A 13,432-nucleotide genomic window follows, 5' to 3' on the forward strand; every position below is an offset into this window, starting at 1 on the left:
CATATATTAGTTGTGGGAGTGATAAGAAACACATTTATTGGAATAAAGAATTTACAACAATTCAGTCACATATATTATAAATAGTCCAGAGTTGGAACATAAACTGCATAAAAAGTGCAGAGTCAAGTGTGCGGCTGTGGTCAAAACACGTGACCTTTCATTGCCATTAGTGCTCCTTCCTCCGGGGCTCTGTGGCTTTACTGAGGTTTCCTGCCTCCTGCTTCAGGACGCTGAGAAGAGACTGGGAACTCTCCAGGATCTATAAGTGGAACACAAAGGAAAAATCCCAGACTGAATTGACTGTATAGATACTTAAGAGCGTGAGTAAAAACAACATAGATGACATACAGCTGATGTGAAGTGTGGTGTGGACTGTAAGAGTGATATGAAAAAGGGCCCAGGCACTGCTGACTGTCTTGTTGTTTTTTAATAAGAGCAGCTTAGGAGTGTGTTTGCAGTGATTAGTGAGCACGCTCAGGGAGTTCAGCATCAGTAAGTGGGGTGTGCCTGTCAAATGAAACTGCTGCAGAAGGACAACTGAAGTACAAACCCACCCAGAAAAAACGTAATGGTGTACTATAATGCAGCAGTCAGTTCATCATCCTGTTAACAACACACATGTTGAACTGTTGGCTGCATTTCCTCTAGAAGCCTCGTACTAAATTATGTTTTGACCTATCACTACGCCCTGCAGAGGTTATCAGACTTGTGCCATCATACATCTACACAGCACTCAACATCATTCTTAACAAACCATTAACCTGTCAGATACTTGACAGCTTAATCGGCCCTTTTATCTGTAATGTATCTGCTTAGGCTAACCTGCATTGGCTTAGCTACCAGCTGGCTTGATACTATGCTTTGTCCAACCACCATCACTGTTTATCTAGCTTCACTAGTCTTAGCCATTAGCTAGAAACCTCTTTGGTATGAAAACATTCTCCATCAAATCCCGCTACCTATCATATCAAAGAAAAAAGAAGAGGGTGTGAAAATGAAGTTATGTGAGTGTAAGAGCGCAGCCATGTCTACAGAGTATCATCTCAATAACTGGTGCTTCACTGAGTTGAGCCCAGGACACCACAAAGGTGTGTGTTCCAGCCTCCAGGAACCACCCTCCTCTTTACCTGCAGTTACACACTCACAACTTCCCCACATGGCTAAACAATCTGCCTACTACAGCTAAGCTAACTTAGCCTAGCTGAGCTTACTAATATCCTAAGCTAACCAACATATTGCTGGAGATGTCAGCATTCTGCTCTGCCCACCAGGGTCGTAACTCACAATTATCATTATCAACTCATCTGTCGATTATTTTCTCGATGAATCGGTTACTCTATAAATGTCAGACAATAGTGAAAAAGTCCATTCAGGTTTCTCAGAGTCCAATGTCATGTCCCAACAGTCAAAAATTCAAAAATATTCAATTTACAATGACAAACGATTAATCAACCAGAATAGCTGCCATATTTTCAGCTATGTAGCAGAATTACCTGCGATCAACTGACCAGGTAACCTAAACACAAATACTGATATTATACTCCATTATACTCCTTCGCTCATGTTTAAACCATTTTTTGGTCCAAAAATATTGCTGATAGTTTAAATAATATTCAAGTCACACACCTTGGTGTACGCAGCCTCAGTCTCAGCGATGGTGCGGTCGAAGGTGGCACGGGCAGCGAGTCTTTGTGCCAGGCTTTCGTTGACTCTGCTCAGCTTCTCCGAGAGGACACGGATGTCATGCTGCAGTCGCTCCTTCTCGTCTTCCTCCTGCTTGATCTGACTGTTCAGCTCATCCCGCTTGGAGCACAGGTCCTCGATACCTGACAGAGACAAAAAGGGTTTATTACATCAGAGCCTCACTGAGTGATGACAAGGGAAAAAAAACAGAAAATTGTAGTATTGATGCACATTTCAAAATTATATGACAGGTAAAATCATTTTTTCAATAAGTCATGTCTCAATTGGTGTAAAACAGACACTTAATCAACAACGATCTGGATAATTGGCTGTTTTAAGTTACTTATCAAGCAAAAATGACAAATGCTGTCTAGTTACAACTGACAAATCCTGACAACTCAAATGTCAGGATTTGTTTGAACACAGAACTGCTGTGTGTTTCAGTTTTGTTTCAACCAATCCCATAACTGAATTGAATCTTCAATTGGGGTCTGGTAACCTGCCATAGGAGCTGGTAGACTAGAAACAAATTAACCAGCATCTGACAGGTGACAAGTGTTAATAGTTTTAATGTGTATCATTCTCAGAAAACAATAACACTTTGGCTGGGCATCTGTTGCTAGTTTTGGGTTTCACAGAGATAAAAGCTACAGCAGGTATTTAATACTGATAGCTGCGCTGTGTGGTGCGCAAAGACTTAAAGGCTGATTTACAGGTGATGGACTGTATAATCTGGGTGGGTTAATCAGATTGCACAGTACTATCCTGCTTGCTGGCCACAGCAGTAGCAGGTAGGTCAAAAACCAGAACAAGCAGAACAAAGAAGTAAGACTCCTGTATGATTCATTATCTGTTTAGAAAGTACTAGAAAGTGAGTTTGTCTGGAGCAGACGTTAACTTTGCATACGAAACATATTGGAGGAAATTATCCAGTTTAGTCGACGTAGTATTTTGTGGTTTAAGCCTAAAGTATTCAGGATACTGAGTTTTGCTCACCCCGCCGCCAAAACCGTCACCTCCAGGCAATAACCATCTCCCCACTATTTTCACTACCAGTCCGTCAAATTAGCTTCAACAACAACAAAAAAACAAGCCACTTACATTTGACAAGTTCGTTGTTGTAGGTCTGTAGAGCAGCAGCTTGTTGGGTCATGTCGGATGTTTGGGAAACGGTCTGAGTGTAAGATTCACCGAGGCTAACGTTATGTGCTCGTTACTTCTCTTAATTCTCGCGGCCTGCTAGCCTCTCATCAGTCTCGCTATGCTAAACGAGCCGGGTTCAGACATGAAACTAAAGATTCAGGCGTCTTTCCTCAGCAAAGTGTTTCAAATCAAGTACTTGTACATGGCGGGTTTCCCGGACAACTAATCCAAAACTACCACCGGATACCAAACTGACCTACCGACCGTGCAGGAGTCTTCTTCGTCTTCTGAATCCAGGCGCTTCACAGCTGATGTGTTGCACTTGCGCCCCCTTCTGGTGCTTAGTGTTACCTTCTAGTTAGGTGTACCATTTAGTACTGGTAAAGGCGACGTCATTTTATTTATAAAATACATTTAATTGCAAATTCAGCTCATTGTGCTTTACATTAAAATGCATGGCACTTAAAGGCAAACCCACTAAACTACAGACACACAGAAAAACACCAACCATAAACTTAAGAAAATAGAAAGGTTGCTTTGTTTTGCAAAAAATAATGTAGAATAGGGCAAAAAAGTCTGAATAAAAATTAGTTTTTTCTTCCAGTAAATTTCCACCAGGAGCATGATGGGAAATAATCTAACATGAATCTTGCATATAGTGACCTGGAAGATCCCTAGTCTGTACAAGATCTTATAGTGTGAGATTAAAAATCTACTGATTTATGACACATTGTCTTTAGATGGGAGAGGGTGTCAGACTAGTCTTTTAAAAGTCTTCTCAAAGGCGTCTAGTTTATGCTAGGCATCATTTGGAGGCAGATGTGACAAACCTCAGGTCTTGTTTGTCCCAGTGAACAAGACTCTAAAAACACCCTCAGTAGGTTTGATCATGGAAAGTGAGTCTAATCTCCTATCCATATCCTTATGTAAAAGAAGTGATAAGCCTGCCACACCATAAAAATAACCTCCATCACAAGTAAGTCCCAATCCAAAAATGTTACTTAGGTAAAAGGACACCTAGCAGCATTATAATGTTGTCAACGCGGAGCTAATTATAACTACTTTATAGGCTTTATACTTTTGTGCACTTTAACGATACATCATCGTGACTATATTTTTGTATGTAATATATTTATCTTCTGGGAACTTGTAACTATAGCTGCTAAGTACAATATTTCCCTCCGGGCAAGCCAAACCATTAAAGGAGAAATTTTGAGGTTGGGATGTCCTGGTGGTGGTGGGGTTAAGGATTCTGATCGTGTAAGATCAGTGTGCCTGGATCAAGTCCCTCATCACTCTGCCCTCATTTCCTGTCAGCTCTCTGCTTTCCAATAAAGTCAAAAATGCTTGACATGCAATGTTGGGCTTAGCATGAGTGAGGGCTCTGGCCGCTGGGTTTGCGAATGAGCTGGAGCCCTTTTATTGTCTGTTTGGGTGATCCAGCAAACCGCTGCAGTGGTAACCTGGTTCAGATGAATGCATGAACCAGATAGAAGAGATATAAATCGAAACTTTTATTTTTTTCACGATTCAAAGCTTGCCATATTTTTGTAACTAGTATTCTGTATACTGCCATATTCTTTCAGTTAAACCAGTCTCTCTTATTATCCATTCAGATGTTAGTTATAGCTACTCACATTTGTTTCCTCTTTTTCTTTATTACCCCTGAATACAGTTACTTCAAAATAAAATATCAACTGTCTATTGGATGCTATACAAACATTCTTCAGAGACTCATTTGACTTACATGGACACGAGCCAGTGTTATTCTTCCCTCACTTTTCAGATTGTCCATGTGCATTGATATTATTTATTGAGTTTTACTGGTTGCATACTGCATGTGTCAGTTTAAACCGTCTGTTGGTTTATGTGAAGAGGGATATACTGACATCACTGAGACAGAGGATCTCAATATGGTGCTGAAATAACAGTTAAACAGTAAACAGTTCATTTTGGTCATGATGGCATGAACTGCACAAAAAGAGGAAATTAAACACATATCAGTCATAAATCCAGATGAGGAGAAGAATCTAAACAGCTGGAGAGTAAAATTGTTTTGGAGGATAGAATGAGCAAATGAGGACACCTGCTGGTGTAATACAGACACAACAATATAATACAGTGCTTTATGGAGCAAATTACAGTTAAACCAGGCTGACCTCAGTCAGTCAGTTTTCATCATAAATTATGTTTTACAGAATTATATAATAATCATTTTGAATTTAAACACTTTATTATCCGTTTGTAACTTTAATCAAATTGTTGCTGGGGTCATAATCCACAAATCATCATATATTTTATATTTTTTATATAGTCATGGATATAATAGCTTGATCTCTAATAGTAAAGATGAAAATCACTGTAATAAAATTTAAGTGAAAGAAAAAAGTGTGTTCCTAATGGAGAGAAGCCTATTAAGTATTGACAGCAGACATTTTGAAATGTCATAATAGTAGAAACATAGCCTAGATGTTAACAGTGTGACAACAGTAGGTCTGTTCTGTTCAAGTGTTTCATTCAGTCAGTTTATTTCAATTTCAGCTTTTAAGCCAAGAAGTCCTTAAAGTGCTCAGAGGAAATCTGAACATCCACATTTTCATGACAACTTGGAAACTCCATCTGCTGAGGACGATCATGTGATATGGTCAATAATGAACTTTCAGTCATAATATTCATCTTAATTCTCTATTACTGCAGGAGGCATTAAATCTAACGAAATAAATGAAATACTTTCTGGACCCATAGAGATTTTCTCGTTTAACACCAAAGCACCTTGATTGTAACATTTCACATGTCCAGAAACAAATAGGTGAAGTTAACATAGATTACTCCGACTGTTTATGATGCAAATGAATAATACTTGGTAGATTTACTTCTCATAATCAAACAAGTAGGAAGCAACTGTTCTGTGTCCCAATACAAGTGTCTTCCCATTGATTATCATAAATTTCAATATATAGTTATTTCTTGTGTTTTTGCAGTGGGGGAAGAAGTGCTCAGATTGTAATGTAAAAGTACTCAATTACAAGTAAAAGTCCTGCATTTAAAAGTCTGGCTAAATGTACATAAGTAATTATAGCAAAATATATTTATAGCATCAAATTTAAAAAATACTCATTATGCAGTAAAATGGCTCCTGTGACTGATATATTATGATATATTACATTAACCAACTCAATGTACAAATAAGACTGATAAAAGTGTGTATTGCCCCACCTCAACAGCTGTAACAGGAGAGTGAGGGATGTGTCAAACAGTCTGTACACACCCACTCGGTCCCACTCGGAACACCTGTGTAGGGTTGTGCCAAAGGTGTACAGGGCCTTTTGCTACTGCATCACTTTCTAAGTAGTATTTTGTAGTTTAGTTTAGTTTAATTAGTGTTAACTAATTGTGTCCAGGGGTCACTTGACATGTCTCAGGGGTCATGAAAAGTCTAATGGGGCAGAAAGAATTGAAAACAAAATTCTGCTACACAAATTTGTGTCCAGTTTTTTTTCTGTTCTCTACATTTCTCTCTGAACTTTAGTGTAGCAGTAGTACAAAGTAACATAAGATGGAAATACTTGAGTAAGTACTGTATCTTAAATTGGACTGAGGAGCAGTAATTGAGTAAATATGATTTGTTTTTTTCCAACACAGTATTTTGTTTTCTTTCAAATTTTCTTTGAATTATCAGTACTGTGGCTGAAAATACTGTCAATAAAGTCCGTTTTAAATGACTAGGATGATGACTTCATTCTGTATTTCATTCTTTTCAGTTTGTCAAACCTAATGTGTCACTTCAGGTTATCAATAAAGATATGCATTTTTGTGTATTAAAAATCTTGCATTGATGAATGGAAAGAGTCTGCCAGTGCATTGAATCTGGACAATAATTTCTGAACCAAAATTGTATTTGTTATTCAGGGAGGGAAAAACTCATCCAAAGTCTTAACCAAACAAAGGCAGCTCATAGGGAGTGACTGTAATTACCAGGCGCAGCAGGTTTAATGAGGCATCCAGTCTAATGGCCAATCTAGACCTGATAATAATGTTCCTGACGTTGTTCATTGGTTTTCCACCGTTGACTTGTCAATGTTGCTTGTTATCACAGTGAAAAGCAGCCGACAAGTCAATTGACCTCAGGCAAAGTAATTGTTATTACTTGTCACTTATTACACATTATGGGAACAGCTTGTTTTTATATTTTTTTTATTTTGTTTTCAATTTATCAATTAATTTAACTTGTTTCCAGGGTTATGTTAGGCGTGACATTTAGAGTTCTGTCTATTCACACACTTGAGTAAAAGAAGCAATAAAAACAACAGTAAAAGCAGTAATTATCAGATAATAGCCTTTTAGAGTGTATTAATGTTCATGTATTATGCGACTGGATTATTTTTACTCATTCATTAACATGTATGGAGCCTTTTAATGGCAGCTGATCAACTTGGGCCTAATTTATAATTATTTAGACACTGTTGGGTTGTTTGATCTATTACACACATCTATTACATCATATTCCACAAGCTAATGAAATGTTCAAAACGCAAATCTTAATTTGTGAATGAACTGTAATTAATTAAACTATGGCAGAAATCAGTAAAATTAGAAAGTAGAAAATTAAAAATACAGGTACTTCTGTCTGGTACTTGAGTAAATCTACTTCTACCACTGATTATCGTCAATAACAACAAGCTAGTTGCTTCAGCACCTGTTGCAGCTATACATAAAATAACTGCCACATATCATACTGTAACTGCCTTTCAAAACAGCCTGTGAGTATGCTACGTAGAAAACTCATGCATGATTGTTGAAGATCCTCCAGGTTTCTCAGGTACTTCAGCCACATGTAGAACAACTATGTTGTCACATTTATTCTACTTTTCTTCTCTATCTGCTGTTGAGCTGTTCTTCACAGATCCTGTGGCTGTTTTGACAAAGGCCCAGTCTTTGAGACCACAAGCTTTTAAGGTTTCTCACACGTTCTCAGGCTGGTTGGCAGATTTCTCTGAAAACCACCAGCTTGTGTTAGAGTGGGAGGTGAGAGACACTTTCACATCAAGGCTTCTTCTCTGATGTGCACCACTCGGTCAAAGGAGGCCGGGCCTGACATCCTTCTTTGTGCTGTGAAGGATTTTTATGTCCACCCAGTTGTCATGCATATATCAGATCCAGTGGCTTGGTGCTGCTGCCTGTAAGAAGCTCGGGCCTCTTCTCTCTGCTTCCTAGGTTAGTCACAATGAGCAATGCTGGTGAGCACATGGCACAGCTTCTGTCTTGAAAACCCCTTAATTTATTGGATATATAGGTGGCATTTATAGTCAGAGGTTAAGTAGGGCAACTGCTCTGAGGTTGGCTCTATTACCTGGTTATGGCCTCTACTGCCTCAGTAGTTGGTAGATACCTGTATGTGCAAGGTGAGGTAAAGTTGCAAGAGACCATTGTCCATGCAGTTTTAGTTCTGTAATCAGAAAGTGTTTGCAGTGTGCAGTGTTACCAACCAAACATTTTAAAAAAAGTTTCAATGTACTTGATAATGTTACTGTCTGTCTTTAGTAGCTTTATGGTGAAATCAAAAGCTTTTCAGTGGACTACAATGGGCAGATCAGATACAAGTGTCTGAGTGCAGTCAGGCGTCTTTTCCAGTGCATCAGTGGTGAAATTGATCTGTCTTAATTTGGTCTGGGTCTATTTTTCATGATTCGGACACCTTAGCTCGACTGCAATGATATTTTGTAAAATAGTATGGTTCCAATTTCGTGAAATGATTTTGAGGGAAAACCTCTACAGTTTCAGTATGAAGTGCACAAAGTCATTCAGGTCCATGAAGAATTTGACTGGCCTGCACAGAGCGATAATCTTCACCCGACCTTTAAATCTACAAATGGTGACTCTGTGCTTTTATTTTTTAAGGATTACTATATTATTATTATTATTATTATTACTGACAGTATTATTGACTCCCAGGTGTGGTATTACACCGTCTGCAAATCAATAAATGTGACGTAATCGCGGGTGGGCGGGGTTTACGTCCAGGCACCATGGCTTCGGTAGGGACCGAGGTGAGTGTGTGAGCCTTATCTATGCCAAGCTTGTTTTACTTTCACAGTGTTTTCCGCGCCTTAGAAAATGTGTTCCGGTCCGGCAGCCAGAACCCCCCTTGTAAACGGGCGAAATGTCGGTGTCGAGGTGCTGGTTTGTCGTGAATTTCCCGCGGCCAGCCTGGAGTCTCTTGCTTTTGTGTTGGACCGGAGGGCAACTGAATGTGCAGGAAGATGCTGCGCCCCGGAACATGAATGGTCCGTGCGGGCGCGTTGGGGGCTCTTCTTCGGGGTTTAGTAATACATGGTCCAGGCTCATGTCACTGTCCTGCTTCTGTCCAGCTTTAGCGGTTCAAAATAAACCTCATATAGATGTGCATGCGTTTTTTGCCGACATTATTCGTGGTTTTAGCTGTGCTGTCTGTCACCGGCTCACTGATGGCTAATATGCACACTGCTCTTTAGCTAGCTGCTAGCAGCCGTGCTAGTTAGCAGACTGTGCACACTTTCTTAAATCGACACAAAAACACATATTTGAGGTTATCATCTTCTTTAAACTACAGAGGCCAGTCTCTGTGTAATTTGGGACAGTAGGACTGAATGATCGGCTGACAATGTTAGCTCCTCTGTGCTGTGCAGTCTGTTAGCTCCCTGATAAATGATGCAGTCAAATGAAGGCAACATTGGCAGTGCTGCCTACAACCTCCCACTGTAAACATATGGCGCCAGTTCTTACACCGGCTCTCATGCCTTGGCGTGATCATATTTTCACGTTGAACTTTTATGTGTAATGATTTTCCTGGTGCAGGCTTGTCTTTGTTAGCTTTCTGCAGTTATACTGTCATGGCTTTCAGTCGGTGTAAACCAGAGCAGGGCTGGCTGTAACCAGTTGCATTGTTTTGCTGGGTTTCATCAGTATAGATGGATTGATTTAACTGATCGCTCGGCTGCAATAGCACAGAGTTGTGCAAATGTATCAGGGCTTCAGTCTTTGTTTCTCTTTTTTTTTTTCCGGAGAGCTATGATCCAGTCTTGTTCGGCAGAGGTCGCTCGAGCAGCGTTGTGGTGGTATCTCCTCAGCAGTGCTGGGAGTATCTGGACTTTCAGCAGAGAGAGGTGTGGGTCATTGAGCTTTGCAGCCACTTCCGTTTGCATTCACAACTTTGTCTTGTGTGGTATGTAGATGCATAGATAAAATAGATGGCCTTTAAGGGTTAGTTCAACCACAGTGCAAAAAAAAACACACGTTTCCCTCAGTGGTATCTGGCTGTATCAGATAGTTTTAGTTTTATTTGCTAATATTTTCAAATATTTGTCTGTAAAGTACAGTGAACACACTCTTCATTGTGATTCACTGTTGTTCTGTGTTTGAAACTACTGGACCAGTCACTTTAGGCATTTTTTCAAGCAAAAATACTAAACATTTGTTAGTGCCAGCTGCTCAAATGTGAGGAGAAAACAAGCAATTTAAACATTTTACCATAGAGATAATGGCTGTTTATAGCCAAAAGAATTAATCAAGAAACTAATCGACGAACTGATAATGAAAAATAATTGTTAGTTGCATCCCTAGATGAATTGTTAAACTAATAAACAGATTAACAGACAATGAAAATAGCTGTTCATTTCAGCAATATTGGCCAAATACCATGAGGCACAAGTGGTCCATCCATCCATTCATCTCTGCACACATGCATAGATCTAGGCTTCTGAACCAATTGTCATCCTCATCTTTGAGCGATATGCTTCACTTTGTTGCTGCGTCGTGCTGACAAAAGCTTCGTCTTCTCTAACCAGTGCACATGGTTGTGTGAAACCCTGCAGTTTATTTGGAACAGCGTCAGAAAAGGTTGAGATGTGCGTCAGATAAAGAGACTTTATTCCTGATTTCAATGCTTGAAATTACATGCAAGTGGGAAGCATCACTTCCTATAATATGGCCTTAGTTTGAACAACATGTGCATTGTCAAGACAGATAGCTACTGGCTACTCAGAGTAGCAGCACATTAACAGCAAGTCCTTGCACAGGAAATGTTATTAACATTACAGATTAAATAATTTACCATACCAATAATCATCATATTTCAAGTAGATTTCAGTTTGAGTTAAGGTACTACTAACTGCAGGACTCCTGCTTTGCATTACGTTGTACAGGTGTTTCTAATTTCCTGGTCACTCAGTGTACAGTGTGTATGTCTGCGTTTCATTCAGCATTCAGTTTGTGTGTTCAATCATTCAGACAGGACGCATGGCAGGAGAAGAGGCTCGGTTGAATGTCAAGCAGCGATTTGGGCTCATGTAGTTGAAGTACATTGTTGAAGTGAAATAGCCATCACTGGTCATGTGACCCACCTGATGTCATGTCCGTATCTCCCTAGAGAAATTTGAATGTAGTGAAGATAAAAAACTTTAGGACCGCCCACTAAATGTTTATGACTCGAATTGTCAGTTTAGAAATCTCCAGGTTGACTCTCATTTTGCTGATCAAATACTACATTTTTCTTTTTTTAGCTGCATCATTGTACATTGTCTCAAAATGACCCAACTACAGAACTAACTGATGGAAACAGAGAGGGGTGACGTCTTCTTTGCAAACACAGACCTGAGAGAGGCACAGCAGCGTGACTTGTTTCTGTTCGCTGATCCAATACTCTCACCTCTTGTGCAGGATTTTGGTGGAACCGGCTAGGCTACTCTTGAACCAGATGCTGGTACAACTATTCAGCTGGCAGATACCCAGTATTTTTAAAGACTCTGATTAAGGTCAGGGCCAAAAAAACTAAAATCGTGAATCTTTATTATAGTCACAAAACTGCTAAAAACATGAGTGTGTCCACTAAATAGACAAAAAACTAAACTAGACTAAACTAAAACTGAAAAACTGCACTGTGGAAAGCTTTGGCAACAGAAGCTGTCCACCCCTAAAGGTTGCAATGTTCATTACGTCCCAAATCTCAAACTTTGACCTGTTCATTAGTGTACATATTATATTGATGTGTAATATGATGATTATCCCAGAGTTTTACCAGTAGCAGGGTTAAAGTTTTTTGTCCCGTGGATGGCACAAGAGAAACCATACAAAGTGTCCATCAGAAACACTGCTCGGTAAATTTTATTGTAAATTTCCATGGCAATCTGCAGGTTAGATTTTGATGTATGTAGCATTATTGGATGGTGGTACTAAGAGGAAAAGTTACCAGGTGACCAAATACAGCGCGTCTGATTCATACAGTGAGTATGAATTTCTAAATTTCACAGAGAACTGGTCATTTATAGCCATTATGTTCACAGAAAATGGCACTTGAAACATGCGGATGCCACTTCCCTCTAGAGGTTGAGATTTATAAAAACAAACTTGACGGGAGAATGTGCGCACCTTTGTGGAAACTCCTAACATCACATTAAAGGAATGTCATATTAAATCATACATCATATTCAGAATGTGATAAACATATACACACCTCTGTCTGAAAAGATAGTGGCCAACTCAAATCTTAACCATTAACATCTATGATTCATTATTAAATTATTGAGCACCTGTGACTGTCTCATCTCAGCCCCCAGAGTGCAGAGGAGAGGTTTGGGCCTTATGATGCTCACACTCCGTTGTAGTTGTGGTTCGTCTCAACCTCAATGACAATGAAAACTATGAAATAATCATAACATTTCTTTCTAGAAAGACAGATTTCTAACTAAATCGTCTAATACTGTGAATATTTTTGCCAACTACGATTTTAATTTAATCGTTTTCTTTTTTTAAAATTTCTTTTAACAAAATCGCATCATTGAACCCCATGACTGTGCTGTCACCAGGTGCACAGAGCACACGGGAGATGCCGCAGGGCTGCCAGGCACACTCTGCCTTCTCCTGCCACCTGACACCACCTGCTTTCATCATCAACTATGAAGATGAGAATAACACCTGTGTGCTGGATTTTGGAGTCAAATGGTTTTTAGATACTGAGTGTACATGTCTACAGGGGTGAAAACTCATCAACACTGAAAAGGTGCTAACCAGTGGAATTCAACGTGTTTAATCAATAGTCGATGTCAGTCCTTTGCTGTCCATCTTGCATTAGTCCAGAGTGAAAAAAAACCTGGACTGAGAGACTAGATCATTGTCGGGTTTCATTTGGTGCACATGCATTAGGGCTGTTGTTGTGTACCGGTATTGACGATAACCGTGATGTTCAGAAATGAAATATTGATATCGTGTTAATAATATATATATGATAATATTGTGATGGCAGATTTTAGGACTTGTGGATCTTTTGTTTATTAGTTCGTCTGGTTGTGTTTTCACTGTCCATTAAGTGTAATAGTTCTTTTTGCATGTTGTTAATTTCAGGGCTTTAAGTTCTCCGGCGCTCTGAATTCCAGCACAGGGCTGTTTTAGATTCATACATGCACAGTTACATGTCTATGGAAAATATTCTTGCATATTTTTTGTATAAAGTAGACCTACTCTATTAATAAAATCCTCTGTTTACACTGTGCTTCAGCAATGTGTCAGCTCAAAAATGCACATGATGGTGCTACTTTGAAAAGTACTGCAAAGAATAGGTTGTTTATTCATTTTT

The 13,432-nt window shown here is 39.3% G+C and overlaps 1 protein-coding gene across 1 annotated transcript; it reads right to left on the minus strand.

The window, feature by feature from the left end:
- Positions 1-10: 10 nt before the first annotated feature.
- ssna1 (Sjogren syndrome nuclear autoantigen 1) lies at positions 11-3,113 on the minus strand. The gene is made up of 3 exons (XM_056403986.1): positions 2,785-3,113; positions 1,627-1,826; positions 11-259 (listed from the first exon to the last, which is right to left on the minus strand). The coding sequence occupies exons 1-3, from the start codon at positions 2,834-2,836 to the stop codon at positions 167-169; spliced, it is 345 nt and encodes a 114-aa protein (XP_056259961.1). The 5' UTR covers positions 2,837-3,113; the 3' UTR covers positions 11-166.
- Positions 3,114-13,432: the final 10,319 nt, after the last annotated feature.

Source organism: Seriola aureovittata, chromosome 18 (assembly GCF_021018895.1).
Source record: "Seriola aureovittata isolate HTS-2021-v1 ecotype China chromosome 18, ASM2101889v1, whole genome shotgun sequence".
Lineage (NCBI taxonomy): Eukaryota > Metazoa > Chordata > Actinopteri > Carangiformes > Carangidae > Seriola > Seriola aureovittata.